A 20813-nucleotide genomic window follows, 5' to 3' on the forward strand; every position below is an offset into this window, starting at 1 on the left:
GGGCGCCAGCACTATGAAGGCGTATGCCCTGGCGCCCTAGAGCTACGAAGCCCACGTCCGCGCCGGCGGGGGAACACCGCCTCCCTGCTGCCCAGCTAGTTGCCCGGCCTGCGGCGTAGACCTCCTTCGCCAGCCACCACCCACCGTCCCACTGCTGCGCTAGCCAGGACCAACCCGCGCTTCTCCCAGGTGCTGCTAGGCGGGCACCTTCTCAGGAGCCCCAGGCTCCGCCCCTGTGGAACCCGCGCGGCTAGGCCGGGGCTGGGCGGAGCGTCAGCGTAGGGCTGGCCTGAGCACCCAGTTGGAAAAGCCGCTGTTAGCCCTTGGCGGACGTGAGTAGAAAGAAGATGGCGGTGCAGGTGGTGCAAGCTGTGCAGGCGGTTCATCTTGAGTCTGACGCTTTCCTAGTTTGTCTCAACCATGCTCTGAGCACAGAAAAGGAGGAGGTGATGGGTCTATGTATAGGGGAGGTAAGTCGGCCAACTTGGCTGAAATTCTATTGATCAGTACCCTGTGGTCCTTGAGGCGGCTGGGAGGCCATAGGAACGTGATTTGGATCCTTTGAGTTTTTTAATGCTGTCGTGGGGTACTTTTCCTCTGGCACTCTGATCCATGCTTATGTTCCTATAAACTCTCAGCGGTCTGCATGTACTCGCGGGGATGGGGGTTATCATACCATTAATTAAAACTGCAAACCAGGCCAGAAACACATTCTGGTATGAATTATCGAGGTATTAGAAAACAAGTAGCCCACGGTTACAGCCTGTGTCTCGCCACCAGTTTTTCCTATTAGAAGCCGAGCTATCTATCACTAAAGCATTATAAAGCACAGCAAAGAACTCAAAACAGAAGGGTTTCATGAACTTCAAAGTCTCTGTTGTGGTTAAATGTTACAGATATTTGAAAGTAGATGAGGAATTACAACTTTAAAGTACTCTGAATTCTCCAGTCTTTCATACTGTTGTGTGTGAACATATGACCAGATCTTCATGTAAATCTGAATCCCTATAACTAAATAAATGTGTCACTAATGTTTTCTACTCTTTCCTACTCTAGTTGAATGATGACATAAGGTAAGACTATATTTGTTTATTTACATATTATAATCTCTAAAATGACAGTGAAGAATTACAGCAACTTTGGTAACAGTATTTACATGTTTTATCTTAATATTAACATAGAGATCCCTCACTATAATCTAAGTTCTACTGTGATCCTATAGATTCATTTTAACCTTATAGCATAATTTTTATTTAAAATATATATGCTCCTATGTGGAAAATCTGGCTGAAGGAACCAATATCATAAGTGAATTTGTACATAGAATTTTGTTGGATCTCCAGGAGCTTAATTGATTACTGCATGATAGTTAAATGAATAGAATTTTGTTGACTGCAATAAAGGCAGATTATTAAAAATGACTATAAATATACTTTGACATTTGGTTCTATTGCTTTCCATTTTCTTGCTATATGTGTTTTATAACTCTTCCCACGGATAGGCTACTTACTTTCCTTGTGGCAGATAATGCCTACATATTGAAAGGCTTGTCCTTTGTTGACCCATCACCCATCTAAATTATCAGTGGATTTCTGTTCCACCCCTGTGAACCCTGCAGATCCTAGAGGTTCCTAGTGGCTTGAAAGCTTCAGAGATGGTAAAAACCATTGGGTCTCTGTTGTTTAAACTGCAAATCATAGCTTATTGTTTATCAAGCCTCCTCCTTAAAACCTGGAATCTACTCTGTTCCCCTTCCTCTTTCTTCTGTTTCACCTAAGGTTATACTGCCAAAACTGTTTATCTTATCTTTCCTTGACTCTGTTTTCTATTCTAAGCCCCAGTTACTCTCTTTTCTAATCTATCTCCAATAGGAGTGACTCCAAATTTACATACACTGGAACTGAAATGCGCACAGCCCCAGAAAAGGTATGTATGATACAATTCTGCGTGATCAAAATTTATGGTTGGGGAGAAATTTTGACAGTCTGTTTGACTTCAGCCAGGATATTAATCCACTTTGTGCAGCATGGATTTTTTCCATTCTAAAATCAGATGAAAAGTCTCCCTAGAATGGGACCTAGTTAGTTTCTGTGCTTTGTAGGAACTTTGCTTGATCAACAGGAACAATCTGATCAACATTGCTCTTTTTTTCTCCTTGCAGTTGCCGAATGTTTTCAAGCCTAAGTCCTAAGACTTTGAAATTTGGTTAAAATTCCTGTTACCTTTTTACCCAATCCTCAAGAGTCTATTTATACTTTGCATAGACAATCTATCCATGGTATTGTGACAGGCCCCTCTGGCTTTTCTTCTGAGTGTTCACTCCCACCTCAGTTTTCCTGCCAATCTCTAGGTGAATTGTATAAAACTAGTTAGATTTTCCTTCAATATATTAGAGCCCAAGGAGTCTGTAAAATACAGTAAAAGTAATTGTTTCTTATCCTTTCTCCAAGCTACTAAGTAAAACATCTGCTTACTATCTTTATTTACTATATACGAATTCCTTCACTATAACTTCTAAGCCCCCTTTCTTTCTGTATTAAAATTTTCTAGAGGAACAGAAGCAATAGAATTGAGATCTCTTTCTTACAAAAGGGAATTTATAGGATTTATTGCCCAGTTGGGGCCTGGATGGTCCAAAATTGGCTGTCTGCTTTTGCTGGAGAGTGGGATAATTCCATATAGACTAAATTGAGAAGCTGAAAGCCTCAGCTCAATGAGGATAAATGTTGCAGCTCCACTGCAGGCCTGGACATTCACAGGAGTTTAGCTGATGTGCATCTTCACTGGATGGCTGAAGGCTATGAGGTCTGGTGGCTGTGGGTGATGGATACAGTGCTACATACACTAGCTCAGGAAGGATGGAGCTAGCCTGCCCTGGTAGCTTTGTTCTTCTCTTTTTTTAATTCCACCTGAACTCCCAGACTATTGCATGGAGAATCCACATCCAGGGAAAGAAACTCTCCTGCTACTCTCCTGCAAATCAGTTGTCTTTGAAAATGTTGGAACAGGCATACCAGCAGTGAGCATCCCTTTTCTTTTTTTTTTTTAAATTTATTTATTATTATATGTAAGTACACTGTAGCTGTCTTTAGACACACCAGGAGAGAGCGTCATATCTCGTCACGAATGGTTGTGAGCCACCATGTGGTTGCTGGGATTTGAACTCAGGACCTTCGGAAGAACAGTCAGTGCTCTTAACTGCTGAGCCATCTCTCCAGCCCCAGCATCCCTTTTCAATTGCCATTTTCTTGCTTTCTATTTAATCTACCTTTTGTCTTAATTTACTCTTTTTCTCTTTTCTTACCTTTTGTGTTATTCAAATATATTTTATTATTCTATTTTGGCCCTCCATTTATTAGTTACAATAGTCTTTTATTTTTCAGTGGTTATTCTACATATTTCAATATGTATTCTTCATTTGTTAAGTGTAATACAACTATTCTTACTGTTTTTCCAATAATACAATTTTGTAATATCTTAATAAATTCACTCTAAGCTGAAAATATCATACACCCAAGTGTATAATATACCTAAAGTACCAAACACCCTAACACACTATGCATTATCAGTTGTTTATCTTCATGATTCCATGGCTCACTAAAAACAATTCAGATTTGCAAAACTGTATTACGATGCATGTTTATCACCAGCCCTGGAGAAGATTCTATTTTAAAGTGCAATTTGTATTGAATGTATACCACTTCCCCATCAACATAAAGTTGAAAAAATCCTTGGTTAAATAATTATATTGGGGACTATTCATAATAAAATTTTAGAACATTGTTATGTTAATTTATACTCTCTACTTTTTGGATTATTGTCATGCCTTTTAATCATACATATATATATATAAGTTTTATTTAACTGTTATACTCTGTATTTATTGTCTTTTTTTAAAAAGATTTATTTATTGTTATAAGTAAGTACACTGTAGCTATTTTCGGACACACCAGAAGAGGGTGTCAGATCTCAATACAGATGGTTGTGAGCCACCATGTGGTTGCCGGGATTTGAACTCAGGACCTTCAGAAGAGCAGTCACTGCTCTTAACCGCTGAGCCATCTCTCCCGCCCCATTTATTGCCTTTATACAAATTTTTTGGCACTTTTTGTTATTTTCTGGCATTACCTTTCTTTCTGAAAAACTAACATTTCTGTTTTTTTAATTCCCTCCATTGGATATCTGAATGTCTTTTATTTTGTCTGCAGTTTAAAGGATATATTCTTTGACTATAGAAGTCCTGGTTTATATCTATTTTAGTATTCTAAGATGCAATCTTTTGGATTTCATAGTTCCTGTTGAAAAGTCAATTATTTGTCTTGTTATTCTTTGAAAGGCTATGTTTGCATCTATCTCTGTTCTGTATTTTATTTTTCATCTGCTTTATGCCTGCCACACATTGTACTAGTTACTGGTGAGAAAGCATAAATGAAATATGGTCTCTGTTCCTGAGAAGCTTACATTCTAATAAAGGAGAAAAGTGTGAAAATAATTACGACACAATGTGTGTTCTAGCAAAAATAAGTGCAGAGTGATTATGAAAGAATATGTATTCAGGAGAAAATGATTTTATATTTATAATATGATCAGGAACTTAATATGAAAGTGTTTACAGAATATTTGTGAAAATATTTACACAGAAGGGAGAATGTGTGAAAAGCCATTAAACCATAAAATAGGAACATGATTTATAGAAACTCCAAGTAATACAATAATAGAAATGAATAACAACCTTCTGAGTTATAAGTTCTATAGAGCAATCTGTGTTGTATTTTCAACAAATTATAAAGCCAGGTGTGGTTATTCATACTTGTAATCTCAGCACTAAAGAGGTCAGAGCAGAAGGATTATTGTAAATTTCAGGCTAACCTAAGCTACAAAGTGAGTTGCAGACCATCCTATGCTATATACTGAGACCTTGCCAAACAACAAAAAAGAAGGGTTATTTCTTAAGCAACATTTTATTATTTTTTTAAAGTAGTATTTTTATGCAAATTGTACCTTGTCTTGATTTTTGTCTGTTCAGGATAGTTTATCAACTACATTCAACTTTCTTTAATAAGTAACTACAGCAAAAAAAGATGAAAATAAAGTTAATATAAAGTTAATATATTTTATTTATATCTAATATGAAACATATTATCTCACTATGTAGTCAATATTTAAGAAATATAGAGATATTTCACGTTCTTTCCACCCCCTTTTGAGTAAGTCTTTTAAAAATTTATTTATTCATTTATTTATTTATTTAGTATATATGAGTACACTGTAGCAATCTTCAGGCACACCAGAAGAGGGCATCCCATTACAGATGGTTGTGAGCCACCATGTGGTTGCTGAGAATTGAAGTCAGGATCTCTGGAATAGCAGCCAGTGCTTTTAACCACTGAGCCATCTCTCTAGCCCCTAATAAGCCTTTTAGTCACAGTGGGTATTACATTTATGTCTCATTTAAAAATTAGACTCGGCATATTTTAAGACCTGTGCCTAATAACTTCTATATTGTACAGTAGGGAGATCATAGCTTACTTCAAAAACTTGCTTTCAGATTTCATCTTTGTCCTTTCACTTGTGGCATTGAAAGCCACTCCCCACCCCTACCCTAAACTTGAACCATTTCACTGTTCTTTATGTCTTCTTTGTCTTTCTTTTCCCTTTTACTCTACAATATTCTAAATGTGGACACCCCTCTCGATTTAGGGACCATAAGGTGGTTACCTTATGAACGTTTTGTTCATGATTCCCAACTGCTATTGAGAACCTAAGCTACAATACTACTTTAAAAAACATTGCTGTATTTAATTTTCTTTTTTCCACTTCATCCTGTAAGCCACTGCATGATATTAAAAACTTTATACAGTTTTTCATTCTGTTTATTCTTAGCCTTACTGTTTACCATTCTACCTTAAACTCTGAAAATCTCTCGAACATTTTACTCACACTGTACCTCTTTTGTAGTTCATATATCTATTTGGCAACTATAGAAAGTCTATATGTCCACATACAACAGTCAACAAATACATACATTTGCCTACCTTCTCTATGGATAATTTTTTTCTTTTTTCTTTGTTTTGTTTTTTTGTTTTGTTTTGTTTTCAAGACAGGGTTTCTCTGTATAGCCCTGGCTCTTCTGGTGGATGATTTTTTTCTAATTAGTCAGTTCTAGCACCAATTGTCTCCATTATTTTAGTGAGGTTTCATCTGTAGTACTTTCTTCTCAACCTTACTCCATGCCTTTTGAACACTGCTTTATATTCCTTCATATGATAATGCATTTTGTACAACTTAGATGAATATTCAAAGAGTACATTCTTGATCTAAATACTCTGAAATATATATTTGATTGGGATATGGTGTATTTAAAACATTTATTTACTGGGAATAGTGATGCATGCCTATAACTCTAGCACTTGGAAAGCAGAGGGAGGAGGATCAGGAGTTTAAGCCCATCCCAAACTATATAGCTAGTTGCAGGCCCACCTGGACTACATGAAACTCTATTTCAAAAATACAAAAAAAATTTAATTAAATAAACCAAACATTGCATTCATAAGAAAAGCATGTTTTTGAAAGTGAAATTTCCTACTGCTACTTTAATAAAATGTAATTGTATAATTATAGGAAGTTGGGAGAGGAAATGTTATTGGCCACAGACAGACATAACCATTTCTATGGATTTTCCTTTAGATGGATACCATCAGAATTGTTCACATCCATTCTGTCATCATCTTGCGGCGTTCTGACAAGAGAAAGGACCGTGTAGAAATTTCTCCAGAGCAGCTGTCTGCAGCCTCAACAGAGGCAGAAATATCCTTAATAATATGTGAGATGCTTTGTAGGCTCTGGGCCACACCAATGTAATTGCTATACTCTTACTTTAGTTGGTTCCATAAATTTTCTCCCTGGTGAATATTCCCGTCTTCATATTTACCCTTTAGATCTAATTATTTGGAAAAAAAACATCTCTCCCACTGCCCCACATGTATGTACATGTATTCAGATATTGTTTCTTAGACATTTTCTACCTTTAAAAAATTTACCTTACAAAGTTACAAATTAGCAAGTTTTTATATTTTCCTATATTCTTACTTTCAGTGGACTCCCCTTATTCCTTTTGTTCCATCATCTCTCTGCTCCCTCACCCTGTTGCCCACTTAAATCTGTCCTAAGTATTTTCTTTCTGCTTACACAATGTCTTCTATTACTCAGTCCATTCTGTTTTTTAAAAGTCTTTTTCTTACACCTCGTGGGCCTCTGAGATTTCCTCATGTCTGCACACATTTATTCCCACAAAAATACACATACATAAAAGTTAAAAGCTAGGATCCAAATATGAAAAAGAACATATGCTGTTTGTCTTTCTGGGTCTGGATTACCTCATTTAATATAATGTTTTCTAGCTCTGTTTACTTACAAATCCTAAAAGCCCAAGAATGATTTTGTGTATTTATGCCATATTTTAATTATCCATTCATTGATTGATGGCATCTAGGCTGCATTCATTTCCTTGTTATTGTGAATAGAGCAGCAATGAACATGAGTGTACAAGTATCTTAGTAGTAGGCTATAGAGTTTTTGGAGTATATTCCTGGTAATGGTATAGCTGTATCTTATAGTTATATTTGACTTATATATTTGAGGAACTTTCATACTGATTTCCATCATCATAGTACCAGTTTACACTCCCACCAATAATAGTTCCTTTCCCCTATAGCCTTTCTAGCATTTGTTGTCATTTGTTTTCATTTTTAAATTAAGATTTATTTTATTTATATGAATGTTTTGCTTAAATGTACGTCTTTGTATCCTATACATACCTTCTGTCTGCAGAGGTCAAAAGTCATTAGATCCCCTGGAACTGGAGTTACAAATAGATGGCTGTGAGTTACCACATAGGTGCTAGGAACTAAACCTGGGTCCTCTTCTAGAGCACCAAATAATAACCACTGAGCCATCTATCCAGACCCATTATTTGTTTACCTGGTGATATCCATTCTGACTAGATTATGAGTTCTGGGCATGGAATGTAAGACCTTGCACTTACAAGGCAAATACTTTGTGAACAGAACCATCTCCTCATCCCAGGTTAATCAGAATTTCATTTCTTCCTGTTTCTTTTATTGGAAGAAATAAAAGTTCTAGACAGTCCTGCTCATAAATATCCATAGGTCTTAGGGTAAAACACAATAACAGTGAGCTTTATAGGCAGTCCCCTTTGCCTCCCATCATTCTTCTTACATATTGGCTCTCCATTCCTTCCTACCCTTCTAGTTTTTCTTATTTCTAGGTTCACTATCTTGAAAAGATTAGTTTATGAAACGTTCCCTCAGAAAATGCAATTCAAGAACTTAATACATAATTCCATGCTAAAGATAACAAAAGAATGATTTATTTTCCTCTACTCTGAATTTCATACCTTATCTATGACAAGCTGAACTTACATCAGTGCCTCTGGTGGTTTATTGTTCCACTGGATTAAGTGTCCTGTCTCTATCCATGCATAAAACTGGAGAAAATGAATTTTAAAATACTTTGTACCTTTTTATTTTGTTTTTTTTTTAAGATTTACTTATTTTATGTAAGTACACTGTAACTGTCTTCAGACACACCAAAAGAGGGCGTCAGATCTTATTATGGATAGTTGTGAGCCACCATGTGGTTGCTGGGATTTGAACTCAGGACCTCTGAAAGAGCAGTCAGTGCTTTTAACTGATGAGCCATCTCTACAGCCCTATAACCAGAATAACTGTCTGGTTTAGCCTCTACTTGAGTGCTGGGATTGCAGGTATCAGCCAACAGACATCACACTTAGCTCTTTTGTATACTTTTTCAAAGCTTATACTGAGTGTATGCTATCTATATTTAAAATTTGCTTTTTTGTTATCTATAGGTCCATTTTGTAATAAATTGTTAGTTTTGAATTTAACATTTCTATGCTAATAATTCATTGGAAATCACTAACAAAATACACACTTTGTATCATCAATATCTGTTCTTTTTTTTTTTTTTCAAGACAGGCATTCTCTGTGTAGTCCTGGCTGTCCAAGAACTCCCTTTGCAGACTAGAGTGGCCTTGAACTCAAATCCACCTCCCCCTGCCTCCAAGTGCTGGGATTAAAGGTATGTGCTACCTACCACCAGCTAACCAATATGTTCTTGTTAGAGTACAGTTCTCTAGTCAGACAGGAAACACAGGAGCAATATTATTATTTTCTTCCTGTGTCTAGATTTTAGGATTTAGAATTTTATATACATTTAGACTATTTTGTTGATGTCACATATTTTCTTTATAGATTTCAAATTTTATATTTTATAATACTTTGAAATATGAATAAGAGGTAGAATGTTCTTGATTGTATACAACCTTTTAAAAGCACTTTTGGGGGGCTGGAGAGATGGCTGAGGGGTACTGAGCACTGACTGCTTTTCCAGAAGTCCTGAGTTCAATTCCAAGTTGGCTCACAGCCATCTGTAATGGGATCCAGGGCCCTCTTCTGATATGTCTGAAGACAGCTACAGTGTACTCACATACATAAAATAAATAAATCTTAAAAAAAAGACCACTTCTCTTTTTAAAAGATCATGGATTGATTATTCATAAAAATATTTTCCCTTTCTAGTCATAAAATATTTGAATATTCGAGTATATTTATGCTTTGTGTATTTATATTATTTTGAACCAATATTTAGCTTGTAATAGAACTGTTTACACAAATTTGTCAAATATTTAAGAAATTAGACAAAACAGTCATGAAAAATTGCTACTATAGTTCTTTTTTAAAAAGCTGTTTTTGTTTTTATTTTAAGTGTATGTGTATTTTGCCTGTATGTATATATGCCACATGTATGCCTGAGGCTCAAGGAGGCCTAGAAGAGAGTATCAGATTCCCCTGAAATTGGAGTTTATGGACCTGGGTCATCTGGCAGAGCAGCCAGACATCTCTTCATTACCTTCAATAGAATTTTTTGCCTTTCGATTTACACATTTTCTATCACCCATAAAATCTATTCGTTTAGGACAGTAGAAGCTTTTTATCTTGGTAATATCATCACTGCTGCTTCCTTAGTCTGGTGTAGCAGTCAATCATTACAGAGTTTCTAAACACACAGTAGTCGCTCTGTTGTCTCAGTTGGAGCATTGAAACTTGATGGCATTGGTATTCATCATTTCTGGATATTTAAACTACAGGGCCATCTTATTAGACACTTACAAATTTTGTTAGTCTAAAGCTTCTTAAGTCAATAAAACATAGTTTACTTCATTTTACATCATGGTGATATTTGTAATGCAACAATCTTTTTTGTGATTACTAGCTCTGAACATTTTTTATTTTTATTTATTTTTTGGAGAGGAAAGATTTTATTTCATCTTATATCTTATGGTACATTATGAATGGTAGTGAGGACAGGAAATCAAACATGAATTTGGAGGCAGGTACTGAAGAAGAGGCCATGAAGGAATAGAATTACTATATTCTTTTTTTTTTTTTTTTTTTTTTTTTTTTTTTTTGGATTTTGTTTTTTTTCGAGACAGAGTTTCTCTGTATAGCCCTCGCTGTCCTAGAACTCACTCTATAGACCAGGCTGGCCTCAAACTCAGAAATCCACCTGCCTCTGCCTCCCAGAGTGCTGGGATTACAGGCGTGTGCCACCACCGCCTGGCTGAATTACTATATTCTGCAGACTGATTTCTTATTCCAACTATTCAGGGATGGCACTTGCAATAGTAAATCATCAGTCAAGAAAATGCTCAATGATGTTTTTGCCTTACTAGACAATGTGATGGAGACATTTTCTCAACTGAAGTTTCCTTTTTTAATTTGACTCCTGTTAGACTATATTTAATAAAGAACAAAAAAAAAGAAAGAAGGAAAGAAAAAGAAAGAAAGAAAGAAAGAAAGAAAGAAAGAAAGAAAGAAAGAAAGAAAGAAAGAAAGAAAGAAAGAAAGAAAGAAAGAAAGAAAGATTTTTCTCAAAGAACCAGCTCCTGCTTTTATTGGGTTTTTTTTTTTTTTTTTGGTTTTTTTTTTTTTGGTTTTTTTTTTGTTTTGTTTTTGTATAGTTCTTTTTTCTACTTGGTTGATTTCAGCCCTGAGTTTGATTATCTCCTGCATTCTCTTGGGTGTATTGGCTTCTTTTTATTCTAGAGCTTTCAAGTGTATTGTTAAGCTGGCAGTATATGCTCTCTCTTGTTTCTTTTTGGAGGCACTCAACTATGAGTTTTTCTCTTGGCATTGCTTTCATTGTGTCCCAGAAGTTTGGGTATGTTGTGGCTTCATTTTCATTTAATTCTAAAAAGTCTTTTATTTCTTTATTTCTTCCTTGATCAAGTTATCATTGAGTAGGGTGTTGTTCAGCATCCATGTATATGTGGACTTTCTGTTGTTTTTGTTGTTATTGAAGAAAGGCCTTATAGTCTGTGGTGATCTGATAGGGTTCATGGGATTATTTCAGTATTCTTGTATCTTTTGAGCCTGTTTTGTGACCAATTATATGGTCAATTTTGGAGAAGGTACCATGAGGTGCTGAGAAGAAGGTATATTCTTTTGCTTTAGGATGAAATGTTCTGTAAATATATATTAAATCCATTTGGTCCATCACTTCTGTTAGTTTTACTGTGTTGCTGTTTAGTTTCTGTTTCTATTTAGTTTCTGTTTCCATTGCTGAGAGTGGGGTGTTGAAGTCTCCCACTATTATTGTGTAAGGTGCAATGTGTGATTTGAGCTTTAGTAAAGTTTCTTTTATGAATGTGAGTGCCCTTGCATTTGGAGCATAGATGTTTAGAATTAAGAGTTCTTCTTGGTAGACTTTTCCTTTGAGTATGAAGTGTCCTTCCTTATCTTTTTTGATAACTTTAGGTCGATTTTATTCAATATTAGAATGACTCGTCCGGCTTATTTCTTGGGACCATTTGATTGGAAAATTGTTTTCAAGTCCTTTACTCTGAAGTAGTGTCTGTCTTTGACACTGAGGTGCATTTTCTGTATGCAGCTGGGTCCTGTTTATGTATCCATTCTGTTAGTCTATGTCTTTTTATTGAAGAGTTGAGTCCATTGATGTTGAGATATTAAGGAAAAGTGATTGTTCCTTCCTGATATTTTTGTTGTTAGAGGTAGAATTATGTTTGTGTAGCTATCTTTTTGGGTTTGTTAAGAGAAGATTACTTTCTTGCTTTTTTTCTAGGGGGTAGTTTCCTTCCTTGTGTTGGAGTTTTCCATCTATTCTTTGTATGACTGGATTTGTGGAAAGATATTGTGTAAATTTGTTTTTGTCATCGAATATCTTGGTTTCTCCATCTATTTTTGCTGGGTATAGTAGCCTGGGCTGGCATTTATGTTCTTTTAGGATCTGTATGACATCTGCCCAGGATCTTCTAGCTTTCATAGTCTCTGGTGAGAAATCTAGTATAATGCTGATCTGTCTGCCTTGATATGTTATTTGACCTTTTTCCCCTTACTGCTTTTAATATTCTTACTTTGTTTTGTGCATTTGGTGTTTTTACTGTTATGTGATAGAAGGAATTTCTTTTCTGGTCCAGTCTTTGGAGTTCTGTAGGCTTCTTGTATGTTTATGGGCATCTCTTTCTTTAAGCTAGGGAAGTTTTCTTCTATAATTTTGTTGAAGATATTTGCTGGCCCTTTACATTGGGAATCTTCACTCTCTTCTATACTTATTATCCTTAGGTTTGGTCTTCTCATTTTGTCCTGGATTTCCTGGATGTCAGGGGTTTTTTGCATTTTGCATTTTCTTTGACTGATGTGTCAATGCTTTCTATGGTATCTTCTGCACCTGAGATTCTCTCTTCTATCTCTTGTATTCTGTTGATGATGCTTGCATCTATGATTCCTGATCTCTTTCCTAGGTTTTCTATCTCCAGCGTTGTCTCCCTTTGTGATTTTTTTTTTATTGTTTCTAGTTCCATTTTAGATCCAGGATGGTGTTGTTGAATTCCTTCACCTGTTTGGTTGTATTTTCCTGTAATTCTTTAAGGGATTTTTTGTTTTTCCTCTTTAAGGATTTCAACCTGTTTACCTGTGTTCTCCTGTATTTCTTTAAGGGAGTTATTTATGTCCTTCTTGAAATCCTCTATCATCATCATGAAATGTGACTTTAAATCAGAGTCTTTATTTTCTGGTGTAATGGTGTATCCAGGGCTTGCTATGGTGGAACTCAGTTCTGAAGATGCCAAGTAGCCTTAGTTTCTTTTGCTTATATTTTTGCCCTTGCCTCTTGCCATCTGGATATCTCAGGTGTTAGCTGGTCTTGCTGTCTCTGACTGTGGCTTGTCCCTCCTGCAAGTACTCCTGGGAGACCAGTTCTTTCTGGGATGAATTTGGGTGTGGAGAGCTGTGTCACTAGGTCACCTCCAGTGTGCAGATGAAAACCAGAAGGGTCCGGTCCCCAGCTGTTCCTTGGTCCTTGTGTCCTGATAACTCTGGGAGGCAGGAATTTGAGCAGAAATGGTAGTGTTACCTGTACTCACAGGTGTGCCAGCACTTCTGGGAGACCAGCTCTCTCATGGCGGTATTTGGGTATGGAGCACTGTGGCACAGGATTAGCTTTCGGTGCAGTGGCACAGGATCAGCTCCAGGCACAGATGGAAGTTGGAAGGATACTGTCCCAGGCTGCTCTTCTATTTCTGTTTCCTGAGTACTCCGGGTGGTCCCTCAGAGCAGAAGTGATGGTCTTATCTGTGCTCACAGGTGTGCCAGCACTCCTGGGAACCCAGCTCTCTCCTGGCAATATTTCGGTATCATAATGCAGCAATCTTAAAAATATATTTTATTATTTTATGTGTGGTATGTGTACCACATATGAATAAAAGTTCCTAAAAAGTCCAGAAGAGGACATTGGATCCCTTGGAACTGAGATACTTCTGAATTGTCTGATATGGATGCTGGGAACCAAACCCACAGCTTCTCCAAGTACAGTATAGACTCTTAACCACTAAAGCATCTCCCCAGACCCTGTGTAGCAGCTCTGTTGCCATAAAGTACAAGCTTTAATTGCCAATCAGAATCCCATATTAGGATGGAAGAATTATTGCCAGTTTTTTTTAACATGGCCTACTTGATTTCATCTTCCTTGCCTATCAATTTTTGCAAGGTTATTTATTGAAGGAATTAATTCAAGAATTCAACCTATTTAAATTTTTTTTTCCGAGACAGGGTTTCTCTGTGTAGCCCTGGCTGGCTGTCCTGGAACCCTTTATTTTAATTTTTGAGATACTTCTTCATCAGATATATTTTTACCAACCAAAACTTGGAAAATTTTGCTAACATTTTCTAGAATATGCACACATATACACATTCTACTGAATCCCAAACAATGTGATAATCTTGCCCACTAATGCTATCAGTTACTTTATGAAGATTCAAAGCAAGCTGGTTATCAGTCAGCTTCTACAAGGTTCTGAAGCTGGGGCCTGAGTGACATGACAGACCTCCAGATGTGATACCTCATCTATTTAGTTTTTCTGTGTTTCACTATTGATAATGTGTCCAGGAAAATAGAGTATGATGGCACATTTCTATAGTCCTAGTACTTACAAGGTAGAGGCCAGCCTAGGGTATATAGTGAGACTCTGTTTCAAAAATAAAATAGTTTCATGTATTTCAACTTTAATTTTGTTTTTATTTATTTATTTATTTTATTAGATATTTGCTTTATTTACATTTCAAATGGTATCCCCTTTCCATGTTACCCCTCTGAAAATCCCCTATCCCACCCCCACCCCCATCTTTAATTTCTTTCTTTATTTCTTCTTTGACCAAGTTATCATTGAGTAGAGTATTGTTCAGTTTCCATGTGTATGTGGGCTTTCTGTTGTTTTTGTTGTTATTGAAGACCAGCCTTAGTCTGTGATGATCTGATAGGGTTCATGGAATTATTTCAATTTTGTGTCTGCTGAGGTCTGTTTTATCACTGAGTATATGGTCAGTTTTGGAGAAGGTGCTGTGATGTGCTGAGAAGAAGGTATATTCTTTTGTTTTAGGATAAAATGTTCTATAGATATCTGTTAAATCCATTTGGTTCATAACTTCTGTTAGTTTCACTGTGTCTCTATTTAGTTTGTGTTTCCCTGATCTGTCCATTGATGAGAGTGCAGTGTTGAAGTCTCCCACTATTATTGTGTGGGGTGCAATGTTCACTTTGAACTTTAGTAAAGTTTCTTTTATGAATGTGGGTGTCCTTGTATTTGGAGACTATATATTCAGAATTGAGAGTTCATCTTGGTAGATTTTTCCTTTGATGAGTTTCTTGGGACCATTTGCTTGGAAAATTGTTTTCTAGCCTTTTACTCTGTGGTACTATCTGTTTGTGCCTGAGGTGGATTTCCTGTGTGCAGCAAAATGTTGGGTCCTGCTTATGTATCCAGTCTGTTAGTCTATGTCTTTTATTGGAGAACTGAATCCATTGATATTAAGAGATATTAAGGAGAAGTGATTGTTGCTTCCTGTTATTTTTGTTATTAGAGGTGGAATGTTTGTGTGACTCTCTTCTTTTTGGTTTGTTAAAGGAAGATTAATTTCTTGCTTTTTCTAGTATGTAGTTTCCCTCCTTTTGTTGTTTTCCATTCATTATCCTTTGAAGGGCTGGATTTGTGGAAAAATACTGTGTAAATCTGTTTTTGTCATGGAATACCTTAGTTTCTCCATCTATGGTAATTGAGAGTTTTGCAGTGTATAGTAGCCTGGGTTGGCATTTGTGTTCCCTTAGGGTCTGTATGGCGTCTACCCTGGCTTTCATAGTCTCTGGTGAGAAGTCTGGTGTAATTCTGATAGGTCTACCTTTATATGTTACCTGACCTTTTTCCCTTACTGCTTTTAATATTCTTTCCTTGTTTAGTGCATTTGGTGTTTTGATTATTATGTGATGGGAGGAATTTCTGTTCTGGTCCAGTCTATTTGGAGTTCTGTAGGCTTCTTGTATGTTCATGGGCATCTCTTTCCTCAGGTTATGGAAGTTTTCTTCGATAACTTTGTTGAAAATGTTTACTGGCTCTTTAAGTTGTAAATCTTTGCTCTCTTCTGTACCTATACTCCTTAGGTTTTGTCCTCTCATCTTGTCCTGGGTTTCCTGGATGTTTTGGGTCAGGAGCTTGTTGCATTTTGCATTTTCTTTGACTGTGTCAATGGTTTCTATGGTATCTTCTGCATCTGAGATTCTCTCTTCTATCTCTTGTATTCTGTTGTTGATGCTTGCATTTATGACTCCTGATTCCTTTTCTAGGTTTTTTTTTTTACCTCCAATGTTGTATCCCTTTGTGGTTTCTTTATTCTTTCTACCTCTATTTTTAGATCCTGGATGGTTTTGTTCAATTCCTTCACCTGCTTGGTTGTTCTTTCCTGTAATTCTTTAAGGGCTTCTATCTGTGTTCTCCTGTATTTCTTTAAGGGAGTTATTTATGTCCTTCTTGAAGCCCTCTATCAGCATCATGAGCTATGATTTTAAATCCAAATCTTGCTTTTCCGGTATTGGGGTATCTAGGACTTGCTGCTGTGGGAGAATTGATTTCAGATGGTGCCATGTTGCCTTGATTTCTGTTGGTAACGTTCCTACGTTTGCCTTTTGCCATCTGGTTATCTCTGGTGTTAATTGGTCCTGCTATCACTGGTTGGTGCTTGTCCTTCCTGTGGGTCTGCAAGCCTGTTTCAGCACCCCTGGGTTACTGGCTGTCCCCTGGCACAGAGTGCTGTGGCACTGCCCACCTCCTGGATGCAGGTGGAGACAGAACTGACCCTGTCCCAGCTGCTCTGCACCTCCTTTGTTCTCTGCACTCCTGGCTATACCAGCCTGCTCATTCGCAGGAGAGAAGATGGCTATCTCACCTCTAAACCCAGGAGTCAAATCTCTCCCTGCAGAGCAGTTCTCCCCTGGCAAGATCAGTGCTGTTTACTTATTTTTAAGATAAGTCTTGGGGCTGGAAAGATGGCATAGCGGTTAAGAGCACTGACTGCTCTTCCAAAGGTCCTAAGTTCAAATCCCAGCACCCACATGGTGGCTAACAACCGTCTGTAATGAGATCAGATGCCCTCCTCTGGGGTTATCTAGTTACAGTGTACTTACATATAATAAATAAATAAATCTTAAAAAAAAAAAAGATAAGTCTACATTGGCTACATTAGCTCTGGCTACCTTAGAACGCACTTTTTTTTTTTTTTTTAATGAGTAAACTTAGGTTTTTCTTGTTGATGTTTTTTGTTTTTTTATCTTTTTGAGACAAGTTTTCACTATGTAACTCTTGTTGGCCTGGAACTCATTGTGTAGACCAGGTTGCTTTCAAACGGCAAAGAGATCCATCTGCCTCTGTAATAAGAGATGTGTACCATTATGTGCAGCTTAAAATTAGTTTTTCATTTTTAAGAGCTAATGATATTTTTTACAAAATTATCTGGTTGTTTCCTTTGTTTTTGTATTGGTTTGATAATCTTTTTTCAGTAATATAGGTATTTTATATATTATGAAATTTATCTTTTTGCAAGAAATGTAGCTTTTTTTTTTCTATTTACTTAGGGTAAGTATATATGTGTTCCCTAATATAATTGTGGTTCTTTTTATATTTTTATATTAACTTATTATTAATTCTGACTGCCCTTTATATTTATAAAAATTCTGTGTCTGAAAATCTTTATAAATCCATCAGTTCTTACAAAAATAATACAGAGGAAGTCTTTGTAACCTTGAATATTTTACATGTAGACTCTATATTATAAAATTATGGCATAAAAAGAAGTCAGGAAATTGACAGTGATAGAATACCTATAGTTCTGTGCTACTTTGTCACATGATATGTATAACCACTGAAATAATCAACTTTCAAAACTGAGGGCCAGCAAGATAGTCCTATGTATAAAGGTACTTTCCATCGAAGCCTAATGACCTGAATTTTATTCTTAGAACCCACTTAACAGTAGAACAAATCATACACACACTAATAATAAAAGTTTTAAATATATAAATCTATTTTCTCATTCTGCCTTTTCATACCCACACTCAACTTTTTCCTGCCACAATTAACCCTTGAAGATCACAAATGTGTTCATCTCCTTTGTACCTTACATTTCCGGCAGTTTTGTATACCTGACAATGTAGGATTTGATGTCCTTTTTATCTGGGTTTTCTGTATTGCTATATAGATCCATGGGCTCACTTTTAGCATGATGTTAAGCAACTTGGATAGCATCTGAGGCTTTTCATGGTGAACTATGTGGAGCAAAATAACTGAGTATAGGAGGTTTTCTTTACTTCTATGGCTGGACCCTTCTAAGCACTCTGTCTCCTGCCTCCTAAAGATGAGCCTCTTTACCCTGGCAGGGTATGGGTAGGGCGAAACAGCTACTGGTGCCTATCCTGCTTCCCAGGGAATAACTCTTGTTAGGGACACTTACTTTTTCTTAAGACCTGAGGTCCTTCTCTCATACTTTGTTCCTCTGTATCCTGTACTCAAGTGTGACCCATGGGACATAAACATCTTACACAGAGTGCCACATCTACTCTTCACTGCCACGTATATCTATATTCTCCTAAGTCTATAGCTAAAGAGATAGGCTAAATAAGCAAAATTTTGTTGTCGTTCGAACATTAAAAACATTCAAGCAAGATGTGGTGGTTCTACCTGTAATTTCAGCATTTGACAAGCAGAGGCAGAAGGATTGCAAATTCGAGACCTGCCTAGCCTACATAGTGACATCCTAGCTCAAAAACTGTTGTACTGGTCCTCAGACTTAGTTATATAAAGTGTAGTATGTGGGGGGTAAGCGTGTGAATACCACTCATACATACACAATTTTATGTGTGAGTGTTTTGCCTGTGTGTATGTCTGTGATATATATGTGCCTGATGCCCATGAAGGCTACAAAAGGGTGTTATATCTCTTGGAACTGAAGTTACAGATGGTTGTGAACTGATATGTGGATGCTAAGAATCAAACTTCAGTCTCTGAAAAAGTGGTCTTTAACCAGTAAGTCATCTCTCCGGCCTCTGAGTATGTTTTTCTTTTAATATTTTTATTTTTAAAAATCATCATACATTTGGTTTTCTTTATTGCAATTTAAAACTAATTTTTTGCTCTTTCCCCTTCTCCTATACCCCTAATTAGCCTTTTCTGTTTTCATGTCCTATGTGTTTTGTTACCCTTTATATACCCTTCCTCATCACCTCTTTTCCTCTTTTGTGATCCCACTTCTAGTTCTATGACCTGTACCCACATATACATAGAATGGGAGAAGATCTTTGTTAGGTGTACTTTAGACAAGCAGTTAATATCTGGAATATATAGAGAATTGCAAAAATTAAGCACCAGAAAATCCAGCCAGTCAATGAACCGAGAAGACAGTACTCTCCTAAAAAAAATAAATCACTTTATTCTAATTAACTCATAAACCTCCCCAGGTAATTTAAGCTAGCCATTCAAACAATTGCCCAGTCCCCAACTTTATACATCTCAATATAGTTAGATTGGCCATTTTGAACCAGTGGCACTTCACTTAGGGTTTTTCACTTTCGTTATCAATTACATTTTTTAAGCATATAGGTGTTTTGCCTGCATGCATATTTATGCACTATGTGCATACAATGTCTTGGAGGCCAGAAGAAGGCATCAAATCTCCTAGGCAGTAGAGTTACAAATGGCTGTTAGCTGCTACTGGGAATTGAACCCAGGTCCTCTGTAAGAGCAGATAGTGCTTTTAACCTTGTCAGTCCCTCAATTACATTTTTATTCATATAGCATTAAATTCTCTTTCATGACTCATGTTCTCAAAAGAAGAAACCTCTGTAGGTACTTGTGCACATACATACATGCAAGTACGTAAAATAAAAATAAATAGATCTTATTTTATAAAAGAAATATGACCAGCCAATAAATATTTTTAAAGTGTTTAATATATAGCCATCAAGAATATATAAATCAAAATTATGTGGTACTTTAAGTCAAAATGTCAGTCGTTTATATTTTAATAGGTAATTTATAGAAAACTAGGCAGCATTTTATAGGATTGGAGAAACTGAACTATGATTCATAAAGCACAATTATAATTATTAAGTAGCAAAAAGATAATTTTATGGTTGGGGATCACTACAACACAAGAACTGTATTAAAAGGTTGCATCATTAGGAAGGTTGAGAACCACTGGACATGTACACACACACTTTTATTATATTTCTTCACCAAAAATGGGAGTAGACAGAAAAGACAGAAGATTCTCAAATCGAAAATATAAAAGAATTCTGAAGATTGAAACAAGCTTCTTTGCAGAGAATGGAAAGATTTGGATCACCAAACATTTGCACAATTAGAATAAGACAATGTTATAGAAATACAAATTATATTTAAAGGCTGACTTTAAGGAATAACATTGGAAGTTCTGGGAATGGACCTTATTTCACCCACCCTTAATTATATATGTTGACCCTTTATTATAAGCGTAGAGATTTTAATTTATTTTGAAAATACCTTGACAAACATACAGGTTGGCTGAACTAACAGGTCGTCCCATGAGAGTTGTTGGCTGGTATCATTCCCACCCTCATATAACTGTTTGGCCTTCACATGTTGGTAAGTGTTTATTTCTCTCTCATGAATATCATTTCTCCTCCATTACATATTATGGTCATCAAAAGGCTTTTCTTTTAAGAAATATTTTTGTCACTTCTAAACCTATCTTCTAGTCCTAGAGGAAATTATCATGTTTTGGACGTAGCTGACGTTTTCAATTTTTTTTCTATTCTACATTTCATAGTAGGGCCACTCTTGGGCTAAGCAGGTTAGAGCTACTACTTAATAGCCAACTTTTCATAATATTTCTTTA

At 36.3% G+C, this 20813-nt stretch overlaps 1 protein-coding gene across 2 annotated transcripts in view; it reads left to right on the plus strand.

Moving 5' to 3' along the window:
• Nucleotides 1–260: 260 nt before the first annotated feature.
• Nucleotides 261–20813, plus strand: part of Brcc3 (BRCA1/BRCA2-containing complex subunit 3) — a 38028-nt gene continuing 17475 nt past the window's right edge. For both annotated transcript variants that reach the window (XM_052171798.1, XM_052171799.1), the window contains exons 1-5: nt 261–470; nt 1057–1073; nt 1872–1926; nt 6688–6807; nt 20473–20560. In XM_052171798.1, the coding sequence (XP_052027758.1) occupies nt 348–470; nt 1057–1073; nt 1872–1926; nt 6688–6807; nt 20473–20560 (403 nt within the window). In that variant the 5' untranslated portion in view covers nt 261–347. The remainder of the gene's footprint in view (nt 471–1056; nt 1074–1871; nt 1927–6687; nt 6808–20472; nt 20561–20813) is intronic.

Source organism: Apodemus sylvaticus, chromosome X, assembly GCF_947179515.1.
Source record: "Apodemus sylvaticus chromosome X, mApoSyl1.1, whole genome shotgun sequence".
NCBI classification, from domain to species: domain Eukaryota; kingdom Metazoa; phylum Chordata; class Mammalia; order Rodentia; family Muridae; genus Apodemus; species Apodemus sylvaticus.